Here is a 23,901-nt window from a genome sequence, read left to right as displayed (position 1 = left end):
CTTTTTTTTTTTTGGTGGTGGTGGTTTTTAGTTTTACTCCCTTGAGCACAAAATTGTTTTCACACATTCTTTTCTTTTAATATTCTTTTTAAAAATCTTCTTTTCCATGATGATTTATCATCAGATACTGACTACAGTTCTCCGTCCTGTACAGGAGGACCTTGCTGTCTAGCCACTCTCTATAGGAGCTTCCACCTGCTGGCCCCAAGCCCCGCTCCGGCCGTCTCCCAACACCCTCCCCCTTGGCAACTGCCAGCCTGTTCCGTGTGCGGCTGAGTCTGCTCCTGTTTCACAGACAGGTTCGTTCGTGCTGTATTTCAGCTTCCACATCTTCTGGTATTTGTCTTTCTCTGTCTGACCTTCAGTGTGATCATCTCTAGGTCCATCCACGTTGCTGCAAATGGCATGTCATTCTTTTTTGTGGCCGAGTATATATACACCATGTTTTCCGTATCCATTCCTCTGTCGATGGACGTTTAGTTGTTTCCATGTCTCGGCTACTGTGAGTAGGGCTGCTATGAACACTGGCGTGCAGGTATCTTTTTGAATTAAGAGTTTTGTTTGCCCATGTGCCCAGGAGTGGCGTTGCTGGGTCACATGGAAGTCTGTCTCTTGATGGCGAGGTGACTGTAGGACCACTCACAAGGACTACGCAATCGCTGAAGGCTAACATGCCTGACTACACTGTTGGGACCCTCGTGAGGATTAAACCCACCGTCACAAGGTGGGAGGTCACACCGGCCCTGCCTGAGGACTGGACAGTTGGAACATGACTGCAGAGAGGTCAGTCCCTCCCCATACCCAAACCTGCAGGGCAGCCTGATGTCAGGGGTCACTCAGCCTCTACTGTCCCGGGTGGCAAAGAGTCATTCCATGTCTGGCCCTTGAAGTGACCAGATCCTTGCTCCCCAGCAAGCACAGGGACAGTGGAGGGTGCGGGTGGCTAAGACCATCCCAACCTGGCGGTCTGCCCGTTTACCATTCTCTGTGAGCCGTGTGATAAATGCTTGTTTAAAGCAGGGGCGAACCAGGTTTTTGCAAAGGCAGAGAGTAGAGGGTTTGCGGGCTAATGGACCTCTGCAGCAGGAGGCTACTCAGCTCCACTGTAGCTCCACAGACAACCGGGAGCTGCTGGGACTCCGCCCACGGTGCCCTGGTTTATGGCTCAAAGCGCTGATGGACTCAGGCCCTCCTTGGACCCTTCACTCGTTTCAGGCCTGGCTCTGGGACACCTCGTGCACTGTTCCAGCAGGTGGCGCCCGGCCACCGCCCACATCACAGATGTCCTCCTGACGTGGGGGCGGGGGAGTGGGGAGAGGGGTGCCTGCGAGGATGGCAACATGAGGGAGTCCCCGCTGGACGGCGCCCCCCACCCCTGCCAGGGGCAGCCTGCGAAAAATCGTAGCACACGTCGGGGGTCTCCTCTGGCCCTGCCACTGAGCTGGCCCTGAGGACAGCCTCGTCTTCGTCCTCGTGGCTCTGGACCTGGCGGTGGTTGGGCTGCAGATACAGTGGCTTCCAGCCTGTCTACTGAATGAAACAACAGAACATAGCAGAGTGTGTGGTCAGGAGAAGTGCAGTTTGTGAAGCTTCTGGAGTTGTTTAATCGTGTGCATGCGTGGACTAGATCACGATGTAGAGAGACATCTATCTTACCGTGTGGCCTGTGGTAAGGAAACTGAGCCGGTGGGAGAGGCCCATCTGTTAACAGATCTTTGAGCTTTTGAGGTGGAGAAAGGGTATGGTTGAGATTAGTCAGAACCACTAACTCCCACCAAGGCGGGGGCGGCCAGGGAAGGGATGGCACACAGTTGGAGGCAGTCTCCTGGAGGTGGGCATAGTGACTGGGGTTTTAAAGGGTGACTAGGAGCTCACTGGGTAGAAGCAAGGCAGAGGGACAGAAAAAGCTAGTGTGAAGGGACAAGGACGGGAGCAATGGGGCCTCCTCACAGGGCTGAGGAGGGGGCCTGGATAGGGCGTCTCCAAGGGACAGGGCTGGACCCAGGTCTGGGGAAGAAAACCAGCACCCTCGGTTAGGGTACAAAGCAGGGATCAACTGCAGAGGCCCAGCCACAGAGAAGATGCAGTTTAAGAATCCCTTCTTCTCTCCCATCCTCTCCTGCTGCCCCCTGACCTGATCTGGGCCCCTTCCTCCCCTCTCCACCATGACCCAGTCAGACTCTCCTCACCAGCAAAGCGGCAGCTGAAGGGATAGAACCATCATGCGTGTCCCCAAGCACCGCGCTCCACCCCTAGGACAGGGCGGGCGAGGGCTGGTTGGGGTCAGGATGTGCACGCCTGGTGCTGGCAGGCAGGGGCTCCACCCTGGAGGGTCAGCCAAGGGGAGGTGAACACCCAGCTGTCTTCTGTAAAGGATGCCCGAGGAACTGGCCTCTACTAGAGCAACCGGTGGGAAAAACAAGGACCAAGTCCAACACCCCAGGCAATGGGGGTGCAACCAGCTTCTTCCAAGTGTGGAAACAGATCCTCTATACCCGACAGAACTCAGGTAGGTGGAACTTGCCAACTACATCCAAGGAGCGTTAAGTTTCCCCTACCCTGACCTCGACCGGATTAAAATACTTAAAACACGTCTACACCGACATCCTCTCTCTCCCAGGGCTCTGTGGATCCCTACATGGGATCTTGACATCTGCGGGTGGTGTCAACCAGTCTGTCCTGACTCCCTACATTTGGGGACCTTGGGTGGTGTCCCCAATCCGCTCCAGACTCGCCGGACGGCAGACACGCAGGGCCGGGGCCGACACCAGCAGCACCACGATTGAGGGCTCTTTACACACCGCAGGACCATCACTGAGCCAAGGGCGCGCGCCTGCGCACTGCCCACAGCCTGGGGCACAGAGGCGCATGCGCAGAGGAGCTGCCTGGGGGTGGGGGGACGCCGTGGGTCAGATCCCCTATCTGCGCCTGCGCAGGACGGGCCGAGGCGCCGACCGGGTACCTGGGGCGGTGTTGTCCGGTGGTACGTCACGGGCCGCGCGCCGGGCGCGTACGCACGCACGCACGCACGCACTTACGCTCAGAGGGCAAGCGCCGAGTTCCGGGTGCTCCGGGTCGACGCCGAAAAGGGGGAAGGGAGGCGCTGTCCGTTTCGGCGCGGGCGGAGGGTGGGGGTGTGTGTGTGTGAGAGGAAAGTCCTACGGTGGCCGCAGAGGGACGGCGCTACGGCTCCCACGCTGGGCCAAACGCCGCCGGCCGCCGGGCGCGGGAGCCCCTGTCCCTTCGGGGCGGCCGCGGGCCGGGACGTTTGAGGGTCCGGGCTGCGCCGTCGGCACCATGCGGCCGCCCTGCTCCTGGAGTCCCGAGGGACAGGGGGCCGCGCGCCTCGGGACGCCGGCGCGGAGAGGGCAGCCGGTGAGCAGGCGGGGGTGCCCGGGCGGGGCGGGGCGGGGGCGGCTCCCAGGGGCGCCACGGGTCGGCCCTGCCTCTGAGGGTCGAGGGCCTAGCACTGAGCGGGCGGGGGGTTGGGGGAGCGCGTGGGTGTCGCCCCGGCCCTCCACCTGGAAGCCCGTGGCGCAGACCCTTTGCCCGCGGCGAGGTGGGCAACGGGAGGATGGCTAGCAGCCCGCCCCCGGCTGCGACCCCGCAGGAGCACCAACCTCTAAGTGCCATCAGATGCTGTCAGACCTGGTTCTGGCCGCAGCCTGCGGGCAGGGCTGGGCCTATGAGCAGGGGAGGGTGGACGCGCCCGGCCTCCCCTTTCCTCCGCTCTGGCCAGAGCAGCACGTGGGCGTCGGAGTGGGAGCTAGCTAGCACCAGCCCCTCTGCAGGCCCCCAGGCTCTACGCCACGTGACGGGAGGCCGATGCCCTAGGCAGCGCCTCCCCTGGGCCTGTCATCAACTTTGCCGCTCCGATTTTACCCATCCTGTACTTCCAGTTCTGTGTTTTCCATCCACGACCCAGGCACAGCTATAAACGGCAGTTGCTAGGCAAAGCCAGAGAGCCACTTGGTATTTTCTCCTCTCCGGTGGTCCAGTCCCATGACCTGCGATGACACCACTGGGCAGCCCTGGGCTGCCATCTCCTCCTCTGCCAGGCATGGGCAGCCTTTGCCCAGTAATGCTTGCTTCCTACGGCACCCCTGGAAGCCCAGTGCTGCTGGCATCCCCATGGTGCAGAGGAGGAATAGTCTCTCAGAGGGTGAGGGGACCTGCCTAAGATTACCCTCCTAGTGAAGGACAGCACCGGGGTTCAGGCGCCGCGGAGGGAGCCCAGAGCCCTGCGCCAGCTGCCTGGCCCCCAGCACTTGGCCTGTCAAGTTGCTAAAGAGAGTGACCCAGTCAGCTCAGTGGGCACACTCTCCCTCTTCCTGTCCTGTGCTGGTTGCCACCCAGGGGCTTATTCTCCCTGGATAAAGCAGCCACAGAAGTGAAGGCAGCCTTGGGCATCCCAGTTAAAAGCCAGATGCTGAGTCCACTGCAGGGGACTCTCCAAGCCTCTGGGGAGGGGGAGGTTAGCCGGGGTTTCTCTTGGCCCTTTCTCTCCTTTTAGCATTGACTGCACTGGGCGGGGTGGGGGGGGTCTGCGCCCTGTGTCCTGACCCTTCTTCCTGGTGTCACTGATGGAATTTTGGTTCCCACGTGATTGTGGGTCCCTTCGGAGTGTCCTCAGCCTTTTGAAAACGATAACTCAGTGGCTCTCCAGTCCCAGACTCCGTCTCCCGGCAGCCCTAGGCTGGCGGTGTCCTGGCTGACCCGGCTCCCTTTCGTGTCCCTCTCCCTGCAGGCCCCCGCCTCCCCCGGTGCTCAGCCTCGGCCGCCCAGGCCCAGGCTCCCACGACGCCTATGCTGACCGCCGCCGGGACTCCGCCACCGCCGCGAGCTAGCGCCGCCGCCGCCCGGACCTGATGCCGGTCATGCCCATCCCCCGGCGGGTGCGCTCCTTCCACGGCCCGCACACCACCTGCTTGCACGCCGCCTGCGGCCCGGCGCGCGCCTCCCGCCCGGCCCGCACCAAGTACAACAACTTCGACGTGTACGTCCGGGCGCGCTGGCTCTACGGCTTCATCCGCTTCCTGCTGTACTTCAGCTGCAGCCTCTTCACGGCCGCGCTGTGGGGCGCGCTGGCCGCCCTCTTCTGCCTGCAGTATCTGGGCGTCCGCGTCCTGCTGCGCTTCCAGCTCAAGCTGTCTGCGCTGCTGCTGCTGCTCGGCCGCCGGCGCGTGGACTTCCGCCTCCTCAACGAGTTGCTGGTCTACGGCATCCACGTGACCATGCTGCTGGTCGGGGGCCTGGGCTGGTGCTTCATGGTCTTCGTGGACATGTGAGGGTGCCGCGGGCTCCTCTGGGGGCAGCTGATGGCGACCTGGCTGTAGCTACGCCTGCGAGGGGTGCTCTTCTTGCCGGAATCGGTCAGGGCCCCTTCTGCCCCGTCCCAGAGGAGCAACCTCCAGACGGGAAAGAGCGGAGACTTTTCTGTGAAGGGGACGCTGGCGCCCTCGCTCCTGCTGGTCTTTGATTCAGCCCTTCTCTGTGTGCTTTCGGTGCAACATCCCCTGGGCCACCTGCTTGTGGTTCCGCCTGCACTTTCCCAGCAATTCCAGAGGGGACCCATCGGTCCAGTCTGTACTTGGAGAGCCCGCCTCCCTATCCCCTCTCCAGGACACGGGCATCACCAGTGTTGGTGTGAGAGGCCCCTGGGAAGGGTGTGGTATGCTGGTGCAGACCTGGAGGGGGCTTCTCCCAGCTGCCCTGTCCCCTCCTGTGCACCCCCAGCCCCTGCGCCAGCCTTAGGGAAGCGTCAGGCTCCACCAGCTGACGCCCCGCACTGCCACCAAGCTCTTCACTCCGCCCTGGGCCACCAAGTGCTGGCTCAACCCACAGACTGTCCTCCATATGTTACCCTGTGAGGTGTCCTGAGTTCCAGACCGGGCTTCCGTGTCATCTGGGTTCACTTGGCAGGTTGCTAGATCAGGAGGGGGCGTGCTGGTTCCAGGGCACGCCTGTCTTCCTCCTGGGCAGGTCTGCTGAGAATGTCGGCCAGATGACGTCATCTCTTCAAGTGTGACTTTCTGAGGCGGCACCTCAGTGTATTTCTGGCTTTGGGGGCTTTGGGGGTGGGGGTGGGGGTTTCAGCGTCTTCCCTGGAGAGAACGTCCAGGATTGAGACGTGTGTGTCGCGAGCAGATAACAGAGGTGGCCCGAGTGCTGTGCGTTAAGAAACACCTCTTGGAGTCATGGGTACACCAGGCTGGACCGCCAGGTGAGGGACTCAGTGGCCCTTGTTCCTGCCTCGGCAGCTGTTAGAGCAGCTGGGAGTACAGAGCAAGAGTGAATGTGGGCCAGGAAAGAACCAGTGGGCCAGGGTGGTTCCGATTGCAGAGAGAACATGCCAAAGGGCTCGGACTCAGTGGCCCTTGTTCCTGCCTCGGCAGCTGTTAGAGCAGCTGGGAGTACAGAGCAAGAGTGAATGTGGGCCAGGAAAGAACCAGTGGGCCAGGGCGGTTCCGATTGCAGAGAGAACATGCCAAAGGGCTCGAGCCTTGCCCTTCCCCTCCCCCGCCTCCATCAGATGAAGCCAGGGTGGCCTTGGGCCTCGTAGGCAGGCGACGGGCACTCTGGTTCAGCTGGGCTGGCAGCCAGAGGCAGGACCTAGGGCTTCAGACAGGAGGGCGACAGGCAGGCTCATGCTGCTGCACCCTGAGTCGTCCCCACAGCCCCAGGCACGGGCAGTGGCCCCTTCAGCCCCGTCTGTCCAGGCTGCCTAGTGGCCAGGGGGGCTGTCAGCGCAGTTGTGTGCCGCTGGAAGAAAAACCCAAATCAGGTAAAGAAAGCAAAAAATAACTTGGCTGCAAGCCGTGTCTTTTTATTTGTAGTCAGCTTCTGTCAGGCGATTGTCCACTCAAGGTCGGCAGTGGGCTCCTCGGAGGGAGTGGGGAGCGAGTGTCCGAGTTACCTGGACGGCAGGCGAGGAGCCGCTCAGCGTGGACCCCGCTTCTCAGCGCTGCAGAGAATCTTTTGCACTAAATCATGCTGTTTCCTGAAGGCTTTGTTTGTGTTAGTTGACTCCTGTTACTCTGAGGCGCCCCCCACAGGTGGGCGAGTGCCCGTGGGGCTGGGGGGTCACAGTGGTGCGGACACGCTGCTTGGTGTCCTCAGTGCCTGTGAAATTCTTTATGAAATGAGCCACCTGCATTAAACTTATTTTTTTAACATGTTGATGGCGTGACTGTTTAAGGCTCAAAAGGTTTATACCTTTTTGTAGAGGATATAACAAGCCAGAAACACCACAGATGCCGTTTTTCTCGTAAGTACAGTGGGAAGCTTTTAAAAGCTGCCATTACCAAGCTGGAGAAGGGGTCACTGCTGGACCGTGGTGGGCCCTCTGTGCCCGGAGGCCAGGGGTTCCACCGCCGGCACTTGTCCTTGGGGTTTGGCAGGGGTGGCCGCGAGACTTGGTCAGTGCTGGGCGAGGAGAGCCAGTGAGGGTCGTGAGGCTGAATTCACCAACCAAGTGCGTGCGGTCCTTATAAGACAGGATGTGCCCTCTTAGGCTGGAATGGCTGTGTGCATGCAGTGTGCACCCAGTTTCAGAGAAGACACCTGCAGGAGAAATGCTGGCAGAAAACCCAAGTTACGGTTCTTGTTTAGCCAAAAAGCAATTGGAAAAATGAGACGCACGTTCTTATTTATCGAGTGAAGGCTTCCCTGACTCCCGTGATGATGAGGGTCATGTCCTCTCCTGCAGCTGGGGTGGCCGGAAAGTGCCCCTGGAAGGGGAGCTGCAGGTCTGCAACAGGGCGGCCTCGCTGCCGACCCTGGAACTGTGTGGGGCTTGATGTATCAGTGGAAACCAACCCAAGTCCTCTAGGGGTTTAACTGCTTCTGATGGCAGAGTCGGTAGACTCTTCACAGAAGCCTTGGCCCTCGAAACATAACAGAGGACCCTCGGGAGGTGCGGTTTGTTGGATACAGCCTGGCCGAGGCTCGGGTGGGGTGATGCTCTCCGGCCAGGAGAGAGAACCCTCTTGGGCATGCCAGCTTCACGGGGAGCCAGTGCCAGCGGGCAGCACTGTCCCAGGTTCGTCCTTACCATGCCCGAGCCTTGGGGAGGCCCACCTTCCGTGGCTTCCACAGGCCGCTGGGCCTGGCCTCCCTCCCTGCTTTCTGGGCAAGTTGGCGTGTTGGTGGTGGAGACGGTGGGCCTTGATTGTGGGAATCAGGGAGGCCTGAGGGGAGCAGGCAGGCACAGTGACCACGAAGAAGGAAGCTGGCCAGGGGAGGGGAGGAGCAGTGCCCGAGGGCGAGCTGGGGAGGGGTGGGGGCGGGGGGCGAGGCCTCCCAGGCAGCGGTCAGCGCCCAAGTGTGGGAGACTCGGGGCACGGGGGGCCTGTGGCCTGCGAGAGAGGGCAGTCAGATTCTGGGGCGGTGATCCCTGGGCAGGGAGGGCAGCAGGTCAAGGCTGGGGCAGAAGCCGGGGGAGGTGCTCCCCTGGAACACAGAGCAGGGCCTGAGGGCTGGGTGGTGGCCTCCCTGGCCAGGTGCTGGGGCTCTCTTGGCCGGCCACCCACGGAGCCCTCCCTCCGGGGAGTACCCCGGCCTGCAGGGTGGGAGGGGCTGCCCGTGGGAAGTGAGGCAACCAAGGGAGAGGGGTCATGGCAAGAAGGGAATTTCTAGAAACCAGAGGTTTATCTGAGGAAGTCAGCCCCCAGGTAAGGGGGTGGACAAGGCACCCTCAGAGATGCCCTCTTGGCTCCAGAGTCACTTCTGGTGGCCCCGGGAGGGAGACCACACTCAGACCGTCGTGTCCTCCCACCGCCCTGACCTCCTGAGCGCACAGCCCATGCGGAGGGAAGCAGCCCCTGCCGGGAGGGTGGCTGGGGCAGGCGGCCGCCCCCCGCCCCGCCCTCCTGCTCTGGAGGAGCGTGCCCCAACTGTGGTGGTGGCGGCGGAGGAAGGGCAGTCTGCTGGGACGCCCGTGGGTATTGACGTCCGCTGACCTTGAGAGTCCCAGTCCCCTCCGGCGCCTGATTGGCAGAGGGAGGCCAGCTCGGTGCTGACTCAGCGCTTCCTTCCCTCCGCTCAGGCTGGTCGGTCCTCTCCCTTCTCCCTTTTTGGTGTTGTTTGGAAAGGGCCTGTCTTCTGGGAAGGCCCTTCCTCTCATTCCCACCCCACCCCACCCCACCCGCCCCCGCCGCCCCTCCAGGCCTGGCTCCTGCAGGAGCCACTTTCCAGAAAATCCCCAGCCATCTGACAGCTCCTCCAAACCTCACCAGCATCCCTGCCCGGGCGGGGACGGGACCACGCGGGGGCAGCTGACTCAGCACCCGTGGGCCTGCCCCTCCCCCAGCCCTGCCGGGCAGCGTGCCCAGGCCGGCTGGCAGCTGTGTCACACGGGGCCTCCGGCAGGGTTGCTGTGGCTCTCGCTGTGTGGCCCGCACTGCGCCTGAGGGGGTGGCAGATGGATGCCGGGAGGGCCTGAGCAGGCGGGTTGCCAGGCACCCCCAGTCCAGGCACGTCCACGGCCCGAGGCAGAAGAGGAGGGTGCTCAGGCACCGCCACCGCGGCCCCAGAGTCAGCTCGTTCTCCTAAGCCAAGAAATGGCGAGTGCACTTCCCTGGCCACAGGCAAGCTCACAGGAGTACCGGTTGGGCAGAGCTCTCCTACCCCGGCTGGCCCAGCTGTGGGCACCTGCCACTCTGGCCCTGGTGACCCAGAGCCCTGGGGTAGGCACAAGCTGAATGGGGCGGGTGCTGCCACTCGCAGGGACTGGCCCCGGGCCAGAGTGGGGCAGGGCTTAAGCCAGGACCCCCAAGGGCCCGGAATGCCAGGCAGCCTGGCTAGATGCTAGGGCAGGCAGGTGTTGCTCTGTGGGTCCCAAGAGTGACTCCAAAGATGCCGGGCCTTCCTCAGTATCCTCAGTACAGAGAGGGCCATGAATGCAGGGCGAGCATCCTGGGAAAGGGGGATGCGAGGTCTGAAGGGCCATGTGGCCAGAGTGGGAGGGGCCTGGGGCAGCCCCCACCTGTTGCCTTCTCTGGACCCTGTACTTCTGTGCTACCTGCCTGCCTGCAGTTGGTCGGTGGGTCGATTAGACAGTGTCTTCAGACAAAAGCCCCGGAGGCTGATGCAAGTGTCGGCGAGGCCCAGGCCACGTCCCCATCAGCGCACGTGACCCCGTTCACACAGGAGAACCCGAAGCGGCTCCATTCTGCTTTCTCAGAATATTAACGACTAGCCCTGGCTGAAATGCCACATGAATATTCATAGAGAATCAATGGTCCAGCAAAGGTGGCCAGGGGAAGGGATGGGGACATCGGCCCGGAGCCCAGGAGGCCAGGGCAGGGCTACCGAGCAGAGTTGGCTGTCCTGCTGTGGTGGCCCCCTCCCCAGGCAGCAAGCAGTGACCTTCCTGCCCTCACTGGGCTCAGGAGCCCGACACCAGCTGCCTGAGGCCGAGATGGTGAAACGGATGGTCTGGCCCAGGACCGGGTGTAGCCAAGTGTGTGGGGAGCCTCCCAGTACAACCTGGGGCCCCTGCTGGTAGGAATGGTGCTGCTCATCCTGACCACTGGCCGCCCCTGTGAATGGGGCTCACGTGACCAGAGAACGGGTTTCCAGATCTTTCCAGCGGCCCGCAGCACCCTCTCCCCTCTCTTTGCTGTGCTGCCCCCTGGGCTGGTGGCACTGGGTGTCTGTCTGACCTGGAGGATCCCTGCCCCCTCTGCCCACTGCCCAGCCCTGGGCTCCTCCAGGCCTGCGCTGCTGCCTGATGCCCACCTGTGGACTTTGCTTTCCAGAACTAAGGGGGCCTCTGCTGCCTGTGGGGAGGGTGGTGGGTAGCTGCTCTTTGATGATATGCCCCTGGGTTTTAAGTGTGAATTCATCATTTACAACACTGTGACATAATGGGAACATGAATTATTTGTATGCTTTTCAAATTGTACTTCGATGACCCTGTTTCCCCGGCTCCGTGCATGAAAGTGCCCCAACGAACACGATTATCCTCCCTAATCCACACCCTGGGGCTGACTCAGCCTGTGCTGGACACCCACCGGTGTCCCGAGCGGATGGGTCACTGAGGAGCATTTCAGAGCGGCTGCAGCCCTGTGTGACCCCCCCACCCCTCCCCCTTGCCGTGCGGCTGACCGGCACATGCATGTGTGCACATGTGCGTGCTATGCAGACGTGTGCATACCAGTGTCCTCGGTTTGGAGCAGGGGCAGCTCCAAGCTGGGAGGCAAGCGTCCTGGCTCCTTTTGCCTTTCCGGCTTCCTGCACGTGGCCTCTGGCCGCTGTCTTCAGAGCTGGTTCGAGTGGGGATGGGTCTTATTCCCGCCCCTGTGCTAGGAGGAGGGGTTGCTTCTCTCTACCACTAGCTCCTCCTGTGAGAGAGGGGAGAGGAAATGGGCGGGGGGCAGTCTGGACTCACCACCCAGAGTGGATGGGTCTGCTGGACACAGCTCCTCCCAGGAGCTGGGAGGGGTTCTGGGGAGCGCAGCTCAAGGCCAGCATTTCCTTCCGGGTGGGGGCTGCAGGGAGGAGGGCGCAGCGGGCTCCAGTGGCCCCTGCAACCCAGAGGGACCAGGGCCCAGCTCTTCTGGTCCCCTGCTCCAGGAAGGTGCTGGCAACCGGGGCAACAGCTGCAGGGCCTGCCTGGGGGCAGATCAGCCGCCCTGGTCTTGACCTCAGGGACATGACCTGAGGGAACAACCTCTAGAAGGACCTTCTCAAGGAGACCTGGCCCTCTGTCGAATGATGAGCGAGTGAACGAACAGGACTGTCCTATCTCAGCCCTTTCGAGACAGAACATCACAGATCTGGTGGCCCATAAACAGCAAGCATCTGCGTCTCCCGAAAAGTGAAAGTGCTAGTCACTCAGTCGTGTCCGACTCTTTGTGACCCTGTGGGCTGTAGCCTGCCAGGCTCCTCTGTTCATGGGATTTTCTAGGCAAGAATACTGGAGTGGGTAGCTATTCCCTTCTTCAGGGGATCTTCCTGTCTGTTTCTCCTAGTTGGGGCTGGAAGTTCAAGGTCTCGGGGCCAGCAGAGTGGGTATCTGGCAAGGGCAGCTTCCAGGATCCCAGACACCATGGAAAGGGTGGAAAGGGCATGAGGTCTCCGGGTCTTCGTCTATAATCCCATTCTTGAGGGTGGGGCTCCCCAAAGCCCCACCTCCTAATACCTTCTCCTGAAGTCTAGGATTTAACATGTAAACCAGGGGACAGGCACACACTCACCAGAGATGCCCTGTGTCCCTGGGGCTGGCACTCAGTAGTCCCTCCACTTCCTTAATGACTGTGTCCAGGGTCACTCAAGGCCTCCGTCCGCTGGATCTCAGGGTCGGGAGGTCTCCCACCAGAAGTGCCCATGGGCACGGGCGCTTGCCTTTTGCTCAGTGATCCGTGGAAAATCAGCCCCACTCTTGAGGACCTGGCCCCCAGAAGTCCTTCTGCTTGTCTTACCTGGGTGTCTCTAGCTGCAGCTGTCAAAACCTTTCCCAAGTCCTGTCTCCATCCTGTCTGTCTCCTCCCTGGGGAACCTGTGCCCAGCTCTCTCCTGCATCCCTGAGAGGCACTGACTGTCCCCTACACTGCCATATCAACCCTGCCCAGACCCTGCTATCCCTCCTGGGAGGAGGTGAGTCATGCGGCCGCCTGGCCCCTTGGCCTTCTCAGGAGCAGGCAGAAGCAGCTGCTTAACAGCTGCACTAGATGTTGGAGGGAAATTTAGGACAAAAGAGGAAGCAGATTGAGCATCCAATTTAAACCGAGGGGAGGTATCCAGAAACCAAAACGGCGCTGCCCTAATTCACGTGCAGAGCAAGCCACGGGTTTGCAGCCTTTGACAAGAAACCGAAAGGCTCACCCAGTTTCCTTCTGTGCAAGGGATCCAAACTCGCCCAACAGGCGCCTGCAGATGGCCCCGGCCTCAGCACTGCAGGCCCCTTGTGCTGGCCGGTGTGTCTGCCCGGCAGGGCAGGCTGAGGCCAGGAGAGGGGGTGGTCAGGAGTCAGAAGGGCAGACAGCTACCACAGGCCAGCTCCAGCCCAAGGCCATGCGGGCCCTGGGAGACGGCGCCTCACACCCGAGCGGTGGCTGTGCTCTCAGACCCAGCTCCCAGCTGGAGAAGGTGGTCCAGTGGATGTGGGGGCTGCCCCCAGTGAAGGGCTTCTGGGAGGGGTCTGGGGCCAAGGGAGTAAGCCTCAACCCCAGAGCTGCCCTCATCAACCACCAATCCCTATGAATGAGGCCCCGCCCTCGGCAGAACCGCTAGGTGGCTGTGGGGCGGGCAGCGGGGGTGGGGGGTTGATCTGTATGAGAGCATGCGGGCAGGGGTGGGCCTCAGGCCCCCTTCTCCCTGGAGACCCAGCCCTGAGCTCAGGAGCCTCCAGTTCTCGAAGCCAGTGCTTGCCTAGGTTGGGAGCCAGGAGTGGGAACCCAAAGGGGTGGGCGTTCAGCCTGGTCCCTACAGCGAAGGAACACCAGGAAATCAACACGCTCTGCCTGGGTTTGGAAGGGAAGTGGATTCTGTGATAAAAGGTGCTGCACCCGCCACCTGTTCAGCCCTCCAGCTGCGAGCAACACGCCCGGGACAGGAGCCCTCCCCGGGTGGAGATGAAAGAGAGGGCGGCCTGGTCAGTCATCAGGAAGAGAGACGCCATCCCCAGGTGTCGGGGCCTGCTGCCGCCCACCCAGAGGCAGGTGAGCCCCCACCCAGGAGAAGCCCGAGGCTCACTCAGGTGGGTGGGGGTGGTGAGAGGAGCACGGCAGGCCCGCTGTGGATGCGGGGCGCAGCAGCCACACCCTGCACCCTCCGCCTCCCCCTGCTGTGGCACCCGGTCAGTCCGGCTCCTCCCTTCCTGATGCCCCCTCATCGTTTGGTGCTCAGTTGTCAAGTCAAGTCCGACTCTCTGACCCCAGGGACTGCAGCACACCCAGCTTCCCTGTACTCCACTATCTCCCGGAGTTTGCTCAAACTCATGTCCATTGCTGAGAAGGCGATGGCACCCCACTCCAGTCCTCTTGCCTGGAAAATCCCATGAACGGAGGTGCCTGGAAGGCTGCAGTCTATGGGGTCACTGAGGGTCAGACACGACTGAGCGACTTCACTTTCACTTTCCACTTTCATGCATTGGAGAAGGAAATGGCAACCCACTCCAGTGTTATTGCCTGGAGAGTCCCAGGGACGGGGGAGCCTGGTGGGCTGCCATCTGTGGGGTCGCACAGAGTCGGACACGACTGAAGTGACTTAGCAGCAGCAGCAGCATGTCCACTGAGTTGATGATGCCATCCAACCATCTCATCTTCTGTCATCCCCTTCCCCTCCCGCCTTTAATCTTCCCCAGCATCAGGGTTTGTTTTTTTTCCCCAATGAGTCGCCCCTTCGCATCAGGTGGCCAAAGTATTGGAGTTTCAGCTTCAGCGTCAGTCCTTCTAATGAACATTCAGAACTGATTTCTTTTAGGATTGACTGGTTTGACCTCCCTGCTGCCCAAGGGACTCTCAAGAGTCTTCTCCAGCATCACGGTTCAAACCCTCCCATAGTTTGCAGGCACCTAATTCCCTGGATGGGCTCTTCCTGCACAGAAGTGCCCAGAGGACCCGTGTCCTGGACCCGGAGATCCCCAGCTCCGAGGTGGGAGCCCCCTGGTGAGGGCTGGCCTCCAGGGGCGATGGGACCGTGGATGGATGGGGACATAGGTGTTAGCACAAAGCCTAGGCCTGAGCTGAGGCCGCACCCGGTGACTAAAAGGCCCACCCTGTCCCTCCCCGGGCTGGATGCCTCACTGGGGCAGCCTGGATCTGAGCCACCAGGTCCTTGCTCAGAACTTCCAGGGAAAAAAAAGATGACAAGGTGACGGCCAGGGCCAGCAGGGACTGGGGCTGCGGCACCAAAGGGCAGGGCTGGATTCGGTCTGCACTGCCGCCCCAGAGCCCCGGATGTGGACTGCTGGAGCCACGGTGGGGTATTAGGAGCCTGGTGAAACCACCGCACTGGGGGTGGGGGGACACTTCTGTGGCCGGAGATGGCCGTGTGGCCTTCATCTGTTATCAAACCCGACGACTCCCTATGGAGAAGGTGAGGGTGCCCTTGGGGAGGCCCAGGAGGTGCCAGGCCCACCTGTAGCCCCAGGCACGGGAGTGACGGTCCAGGAGGGCTGGGGGCCAAGAGGGCAGAGCAATCACATCACTCGTCCCCCAAGGAGGCCCCGGGCTGGGGCAGCAGCTGGCCAGGTGAGGGCTGATGCCGGAGCCCCTGGGGTGTGAGCCCCGCCACTGCCGCGTGGGGAGGGCTCTGCTGACGGCCGCACCCTGCGGGCCTCCCTCGGGTCACCGTGTAGACCCCGCCACGCCTGCAGGAGGGATGGTCTTTAGTTCCATGTGCCATGGACTCTAGGTACCTGTTGCTCCTCGCAGGACCACCAGACCCGGGTCTGAGTCTGCGGGCCCCTTCCTGCTGACCTCAGTAGATGCCCCCCGGGATGTGAGCGCAGACCCCAGACTCGGTGTCCCTGCCTTTGGTCTGAGCTGCCAGAGCATCTCCTTACCACCCCCCCCAACATCCATCCCCAGGGTCCCCGGGGCCCCCAGCTGGCAGGGTCTGCGAGTCTCAGGCAGGAGCCTGGGTCCTGCAGGCAGAGGGCAGGCCGGGCCGGGCCCGAGGACACTCCCCGCAGATCCCAGTGTGGACCAGCGCACCAGTCACCCCGGGATCTGCACTCTGCAAGTTGTGCCTCAGAGCCTGGGGGTGGATCAGAGTGGGTGGCGCGGGGCGTAAGGGTCCCAGGACAGCAGTGTGGCTCGGGGGAGCCACTAGAAGGTGTTTGGAGGAGGACAGAGGGTCGGCTGTGTGGCCAGATGCTGAGAGGGGAGGACGAGACCAGGACAGACGGTGTGACCACTGCTGACAGCGAGCCCGCTACCCCCGAGCCTCTAACCCCAGCCGAGTCTGGTCTGACTCCCCAGGGCCTTGACCCTGGAGCAGCAAGTGCCACTTGTCATTTCCCAGGGGGGCTTGATCCCCCAAACTGTGCTCCCACTGCCCCGTCTGAGGAAACGGCCCTCAAGGATCACCATCCTAGCGGCAGTCCAAATGCTGCACCCCTGACCCTTTCATCCTCTGGGCTCCCCATCCGGACCCAGTCCATGCCCCTCAGCCTTCCCTGGGCCCCAGGAGAGGCCCCAGCGTGTCTAACAGAACATTCTCCTCCTCACCTCCACGTGGGTCAGAACAAGGCAGCCCTGGCCCCGCCCCTTGCCACAGGCCCCACCCCCAAGCCTGGTCCTCCTGGCTCCAGGGTCCTCCTGGCTCCAGGGCCCCTGCTCCCTCAGCCCTGCCCACCTGCCTCCTCTTCACCCCTAGGTCTCCCCTTGGCCAACAGCCTCCTCCTCTCAGTGCCCGGCATGGTACTTCGTTTTTCCTTGCAGAAAATATGAATAACATAAAATCCACCATCTTAATCTTTTATTTGTTTGTGTTTGGCTGTGCTGGGTCTTTGCTGCTGCACAGGCTTTCTCTAGTTGCAGCAAGTGGGCTCAGCTGGTAAAAAAAAAAATCTGCCTGCAATGCAAGAGACCCCAGTTCGATTCCTGGGTCAGGAAGATCCCCTGGAGAAGGGCATGGCAACCCACAACAGCCATTCATGGGCTTTCCTGGTGGCTCAGATGGTAAAGAATCCGCCTGCATTGTGGGTGACCTGGGTTTGATCCCTAGGTTGGGAAGATCCCCTGGAGGAGGGCATGGCAACCCACTCCAGTTTTCTTGCCTGGAGAATCCCTGTGGACAGAAGAGCCCAGTGGGCTACAGTCCACGGGGCCGCAAAGAGTCGGACGCGACCGAGCAACTAAGCACAGCACAGCAGTGCTGGGTCTTTGTTGCTGCACGGGCTTTCTCTAGTTGCAGCAAGCGGGGACTACCCTTTGCTGCGGTGCACGGACATCTCACTGCGCTGGCTTCTCTTGTTGCAGAGCGCAGGCTCTAGGGCACATGGGCTCAGTAGCTGTGGTGCACAGGCTCAGTTGCCCTGTAGCATGTGGGATCTTCCCAGACCAGAGATTGAACCCGTGTCCCCCACATTGGCAGGGGGACTCATGCACTGGACCACCAGGGAATTCCCATCATAATAAAAACACAGGGCAAGGGCAAGAAGCTCACTCACACCGCTGTGCAAGCATCGGCACGCCCATCTCCAGGACGCTGTCGCCTTCCCAGATTGACCCTCTGTTCCCACTAGTCACTCACGCCCCTCCTCCAGCGCCAGGCCCTCACCTTCTATTTTCTGTCTCTATGCGTTTGGCTCCTCGAGGGACCTCCTGTAAGTGGATCCTACAGGGTTTGTCCTGCGGTCTTGGGCTCATTTCACCAAGCACAATGTCCTCCGGGCTCATCTACGCTGCAGCCTGTGTCAGAACTTCCTTCCTTTTTAAGGCTGAACAACATACCATCGAACGTGTTCACTACATATTGTTCAACACTTTGTGGACACCTGGGCTGTTTTCATGTTTGTTATGAACAGGTGCACACATTTCTGGTAGACCCTGTTTTCAGTTCTTTGAAGTGTACACCCAGGAGTGTGATTGCCGGATCGCGTGGCAGTTCTATGTTTAATATTTTGAAGGACAGCACACTGTCCTCCATGGCACCTCACCATTTCTATCAGCATTGCATGAGGGTTCCAATTTCCCCACATCCTCCACAGCACCGGTTATTTCCTGTTTCTCGTTTTGTTTTGGTTATCTTCTCGTCATCGTAATGGATGAAGTGGTATCTCCTTGTGTGCATGGCACTTTTCAGTCTGATTTTGTTTTTAACCATCTGTCTGGGACAGCAGCCCCAGGGGAGCAGCCCGGCCTGTCGTGTTCTCCACTGACCTCCGGGGCGGAGTCCCAGGCCTGGCACAGAGCAGGACTTCGAGCAGGACCTGATATCTGTAGCGAGCGTGCTGCCCGCCCCCCCGCCGAGCACGGGGACCACCTTACCTGCAGACTCCCAAGCTGTTGCAGCCTCTGTCCGCAGTCCCCGCTTCTGAGCAAGACCTGTCTCCTCTTCCTGGGCTTGATTAAACCATTTGCTCACAAGTGTAGAGCTTAGTTGTATATGAGCCAAAAGGAGGGGGCCCAGCAGTGTGAGAGCCAGCGTGGGGAGGGGTCAGGATGGCTTCCCTGAGAGCCCAAGTGGACAACCTCGGCCTGAAGGGTGAACCAACCAGAGCTCACTTGCCAGCACAGAGGAGGAGGTTTCCCAAGCAGGGGGACAGCAGGTGCAAAGGCCCTGTGGCAGCGGGGGTGGGGGATGTGGCCAGCACAGACAGGCAGCTTGGGTGCTTCAAGGACAGCATGGGTGGGTGGGGAGAGGACTGAGGCCAGCCGCTCAGTCCTGGGGGGATGTTGCTGAATGAGGCCCTGCCAGCCCTTCTGGGCACGCCACCCACTCCTTCCCAACTCCACCCGCCCCTCCCCCACTCCCTGCACCTCGCCCTTGGGCATCAGCCCTAGTCCCCAGCTTGCACGGCCACAGGATGGCCAGGCTTTCCCATCAGATGCTCAGAAGCTTCACAGTTGCCCCCAACATGGGGTCCAGCTGCCACTCACAGCAGCACGTGGGCTGGCTGGGGGGCTGGAGCCCTGCAGTCTGTCCCCAGATTCACTGCAGGACAAGCTTGATCCCAGGTCTGGGGTAGGTGGACACCCCCTGGGCAGGCCTTGCAGGGGGTTATGGGCACCTGCCATGCAGAGCCAGGTGCCACTGGGCCCTGCAGGTCAGGGTGGGCTTCGGAGCAAACTCAGCCATGACCCCAGAAAGAGCCCGGAGCGCCCACGGGAGTGCCCCGTGGCCCAGCACGACCCTTGAGATGAGCGCGAGGTCATCTGGAGGGCGGAGGGGTGGCCCTTCCCTGTGGGGGGCGGGTCTCACTAACTCTCCAATGAGAATACTGCCAGGAAAATAGCAGTGGCAGTGGGAGGAGGCGGCCAAGGGACCAGGAGGGTCTTGTCTCCCGGAGGTTGGCTGCCAGCCCCTTTGTGGGAGGGTCTGGGGTGGGTGGACCTTGCAGACTCATCTCCCCACCATCCTGCCCAGTGCCCGGAAGCTGCAGGCAACGCACCCTGATAGGCAAAGGGGAACTCCAGGCTCTGCCAGGAACAAAGGCAGAGGTAGTCTCCTTGGAGGGCAGGCTGGGGTCTCCTGGGAGAGATGCCAGGCCGGAGGGCCTGTGCTGGGCTTTGGCTGGAGGGTGGCCTGGGCCCTGGGTGGCCGGGGAGGTAGGTTCCTCCCCACTGTCCTAGGCTGTCATCGCCCAGAGAGGCCGTGACAGTCAGCAGCCCCCTGCTGCCCTCCAGGCCTGGGTGGGAGCCACCCTGGGGGGCTGGCAGACTTCCCAGGGGGTGGGGGACTCATCAGGTAGGATGTAGGATTGGGAGGGGACTGTTCCAGTATTAAAAGTGGGGGTGAACTCGATGAATCCCGAGCTGGGGACAAAGTGGGCACAAACCCAGCTAAACTGGAAGGCCTGACTTCTGCGGGTCTAGGGGAGGGCGGGGACCCTGCTCAAAGCCGGCCTGCGAGTGGCTGGCCTGGTTGGCACAGAGCGGGGGCCCAACAAAGAGGCACTTTGTGGACTGCTGGCACACAGCCGCTAACGGGGCAGCCAGGGCCCCACTCGGAGCCGGAAGGGGAGCCGCATGGCTATCCTGACAGCCGCCTGGTCTGGGGAGGGGTCTTTGCTGCCTGTGCCTCTGCTGGGAACGCTGCTCTGAGAGTTGCCGGAAAACCCTCGACGGGCCCCTCCCCATGAAGGCCTGGGAAGCCCCTACGTGGGGGCAGCTTCCGAGGAGGGACTGGACAGGAAGTCAGGTGGCCCCCCTGCCACAGACCTGGAGGCTCCCCTGAGAAGGCACACACTGGCCGTGCCAGCCGGGGCTCCTCCGTGTCCTGCTGACAAAGGTCAGGCAGGAGGCAGACAGGCCTTTCTCCGCTCCCTGCCTGGCCTGGACCGGGCGATGTCACGGCTGCGCTCCCACGCAAGGCAGCCGACAGGACCTGCTTCCTCACTCTGCTGATTACGATGCTGGAGTCTGTGCTCAGCCCCGCGGTTCCCAGCCAAAGGTCTGGCCTGGTGTCCCCGCCTGCTGCTTCCCTTCCTGCTGACTGGGTGCCCTGGACCCTCTGAGGACAGGAAAGCGGCACCAAGAACCCAGGCAGGTTGGGGGGGGGGTGTCCAGTCCCTCGTCAGCGCACAGAGCACCCCTCAGGCTCCCACACCCCACAGATGGCCTTGGGCATCTGGTCTGTGCCGGGTACCCCACAGGTCAGGGCCAGGGCCGTGGACAAGACAGGGAGCCTGTGCCCAAGCGGGGAGACAGGGCCTCTGAACCTGAGTGGATTCGTACAGGGTTGGGTCAGGGAGAGCTGGCTGGCAAAGGCCCAGCTGGCTGTTTCATACAGGAGGGTCAGGAGCGCCCACGGTCCAGGGACATCCGGGCAGAGACCCAAAAGGAGATGTAGGTCAAGCCTCAGAGACACTGGGGGCAGAAGGTCCAGGCAGTGGGAACAGCAGGTGCGAAGGCCCCGGGGCAGGAGGGTGCCAACATGAGGAGGCCCCATGCAGGAGCCAGCGTGGCTAGAACTGGAGCGCGACGGAGTTGAGGGGGCGTGGGGTGAGGAGCCAGGTCCCGGCCACTGCAAGGACTCAGGCTTGCGTTCTGAGTGAGAAGTGAGATGGGGGCGCACAGGGAGCTGAGTAGGGGGTGCCGTGATCTGACCTGTGTAGAAGCATCTCTGTGCTGCCATGTGGGAGCAGAGGCTCGAGGGGGGATGGGGGTGCTGGGCAGGGGCGCGAGGGGGGGATGGGGGGCCGGGCAGGGGCTTGAGGGGCTGGGCGGGGAGGCCGGGCAGGGGACTGCTGCAGGGACCTGAGGGGCGGGGCAGGGTAGGTGGAGGGTGGGGAGCTGGAGCAGGAGGGGTAAGAGGTGGTCGGAGTTCTGACACAGCCCTGCGGCAGAGCTGTAAGCACTTGGGGTGTGAGGAGGGTGGGACGGGGATTCCGTGCTGGGCCTGGGCTCTGGACAGATGGAGCTTCCAGAAGGAAGCGCTGCCACGTGCTGAGGTGGGGGGACGGGGCACAGAGATGGGCACGGTTGGGCCGCGTCACACCCAGATGTCACCATCGGCCACCCAAGGGGACAGGGCAGGGAGGCGCCTGGCTAAGCCGGTCTCGGGCTTGGTGTGCTTGATGGACCTTAATCTTCTTTGAGATGAGCCTCGATGGAGGACGCGAGCCTCTTTCCAGAGCTGATGTGGCAATGCCTGCAGACCCGCCCATTAGTATTGGCTTTCAGGGCTCCCCAGGGTGGGGAGCCCCCGGCTGCACAGGGCCCAGGACAACAGCAGAGTGGGCGGAGGCCTCAGCTGACTGGGCTGGACTCAGGGAGCATGGGGGAGGAAGGCGTCCCTCCACCCCGGGAGCCGGCTCCACCCCGCCGCCCAGCACTCGGCCACCTGCAGGACCACTGGAGCGGCACCTGGTCAGCTCCCAAACACGTCCACTGTCCAGGGAAGGACCGTCAGCAGACAGGCCTTGCCTCCTAGTGCGCCCGGAGCCCCCACCCCTGAGACCCTGCTCATCAGTCTGTCTGTAGGGTCACCTCTGTGACTATTCTCTCTCCCCAGCCTGACACTTTCTGGATAAAAGGCAGGAAGTGAAGCTATAGACGGAGAAAGCTCAGGATGGGAGGTCAGGCCAGGCCTCCCTGAGCTGAGAAACCCCTTGCTGGCATCTCAGACGGACTGCGGCGCTAATCAGATCCCTCATGAGGGGACTGTGGCTGCCCAGCCTGCATATCAGCCAGCCCAGTTTGACCCTTCTTAACGTCTACAAGTCCTAGTGATCAGACAGAGGGACCACAACCCGCCCTGCCTGTTGGGGGACCGGGAGTGAGGAGGAATCCCAGGCTGGCTGCATTTTCTTCCTAAGCTGCCTTTTTCTCCTTAGTGAAACAGGACGAGAGAACCAACTTTATAGAACTGCTGTGAAAATCGAGTTAGACAACTCGTGGGACACGTGGCGCAGGCCTGGATTCTCACAGGTGTTCAGCTGTAGTGTTTAAAATGTGCAGGCGTGGCTCGCACACACACACCCCCCCACATGCACACAGAAGCCGCTCCTCACCCCTGGAGACAGGCTTCTGGGTTATCTGTTGTCTTCTAAAAACTTTTCAATATTTTCCAAATGTCCTTTTTTAAAGAAGAATCTCTTTCATGTTTAGAAAATACAAGTGATAAAAACAACTGGAGTGTTCGAAGGTGTGACCAGCTCCCTGGGTGAGTGAGTGAAACAGCCAGCACCCCGCCCCATCTTTACCTGGCGCCGTGAGGTGGCCACACCTGTAGACCCCATCCACACAGTGACCCAAGCCACCGGCATGAGGTGGGGGGGCTTTGGAGCCTGGTGGATGGCTTCTCGCATCCTGACCCCTTGCCTGAAAGTGGCTAGAGAGGTCCCTCTGGGCTCAGAGGTGTCGTCTGCAGAAGCCCGTTTCCCAGGGCTAATAACACTGAGGAGCCAGTGGCAAGCTGGGGCTGCAAAGCTGCTCTAGGCCAGGGCATGGCCCCCCCGCACCTCCCCCGCGCCGCCACCCCCCAGCCTCCACCGGTCCTGTGCTGAGCAGGAGGCAGTTACCTGTCAGGACCACATGCCAAGCCACATGACTTGTCTCCAACTGATAAGAGTGCCCTCAGGACAGTCAGACTGCCCTGCAGGCAGTCTGCGCTGGGCTGGGAGGATGTGGGGCCTGGGACAAGCTTAGGTCTAAGTGGGGCTCTGGGGGTGTACCCAGAGCATCCTTAAGGCTTCATACCCATGCCGCCTGAGGCAAGGAGCTGATGGGAGGAGGCTTTCTCTGCAGACCTTGAGATGGGGTCACGGGTCAGTCCATGAACAAAGTCAAGGACTTATCATGAGACTGGGGACAGGAGTACTCAGGCCAGCTTCTGACCACTGTCCTAGGAATGACCTTGGCTAACTGTCCTGCAGGGCTTTAGCCCCAGCCTCTGACCCCCACGGGGCCCAGAATGTACTCTGGGGGTGAAACTGAGGGTGGGAACCCCGTTCTTCACACCAAGCCCCTCCTCCCAGTGACCCTCTGCTCAGGACCACTGACCCGGTGCCGCCCCATTTTTCTGCAAGGACCCCGCGGCGCTGAGCGAGCCAGGAGGTAGGTCTCTGGCCTAGCAGGGCTACATCAGCCTGTCCTGACCCCAGGCCTCAGGATAGTGTGGGGGCGACTGAGGGGGACTTTTGAGGGTTCTTTCCGCTTTGTGGCTGACTTTATTTGTCCGCCCTTGTTTTAAAACATCACCTCTGTCCACAGGAGGGGGGCCTCGAGCAAAGCGGGAGCCGCTGGGGTCGGGAGGAGTCACTAACAGCCAGTGCGCCCAGATCACGCCGGGCCTGAAAGCAGACCCGGCCGCGTCCACGCAGCTAGCAGTTACCGGGCTCAGCGCAGGAGGCGCCGGCCGCCGCCGCTGCTTCCGCAGCCCGGCTCTCCGGCCTCCGGGCCGTCCGTCCGTAGCAGCCAAGGCCGCGCACCTGCTCCCGCTGGCGGCCCCACGCGGCGCGGCATCCCGGTGCTGGCGCGGCCGCCGCGGGGAGGGGGCGCCCCAGGACCGGGGGTTCCACACCTCCAGAGTGTGTGGGTCGCCGCCCCGGTCCTGCCCGCGTCCAGCCCCGGCTTCGGGCCCCGCGCAGGGTCCCACGCCAGGAGTCGGGGAAGAGGCGCGCGGAGTGGGCGCGGACCGGCCGCCCCCGCCCCGGGACCCGCCCCCGCTCCGTCCTCGCCCCTCCCCGGGCGTCCACCTGGCGCGGGGCGGCGCGCCCCGGGGCGGCGAGTGCGCGCACGCGGCCGGCGCGCTGTCCCTTTAAACGGCCCGCGGCGCCTCCCC

The 23,901-nt window shown here is 61.8% G+C and overlaps 1 protein-coding gene across 2 annotated transcripts; it reads left to right on the top strand.

Moving 5' to 3' along the window:
- The first annotated feature begins 2,938 nt into the window (after positions 1-2,938).
- On the top strand, positions 2,939-5,589 carry TMEM250 (transmembrane protein 250). 2 transcript variants are annotated; one of them, XM_040225514.1, is made up of 2 exons: positions 2,939-2,983; positions 4,748-5,589. In XM_040225514.1, exon 2 carries the CDS (start codon positions 4,869-4,871, stop codon positions 5,286-5,288), a length of 420 nt encoding a protein of 139 aa, XP_040081448.1. In that variant the 5' UTR covers positions 2,939-2,983; positions 4,748-4,868; the 3' UTR covers positions 5,289-5,589. The 2 variants fall into 2 exon arrangements, with proteins under 2 accessions (XP_040081448.1, XP_040081449.1); XM_040225515.1 differs by lacking the exon at positions 2,939-2,983 and adding an exon at positions 3,011-3,375.
- Positions 5,590-23,901: the final 18,312 nt, after the last annotated feature.

This window comes from Oryx dammah, unplaced genomic scaffold (genome assembly GCF_014754425.2).
Source record: "Oryx dammah isolate SB20612 unplaced genomic scaffold, SCBI_Odam_1.1 HiC_scaffold_25, whole genome shotgun sequence".
Taxonomy (NCBI): Eukaryota; Metazoa; Chordata; class Mammalia; order Artiodactyla; family Bovidae; genus Oryx; species Oryx dammah.
This window is presented reverse-complemented; position numbering and strand designations above follow the sequence as displayed.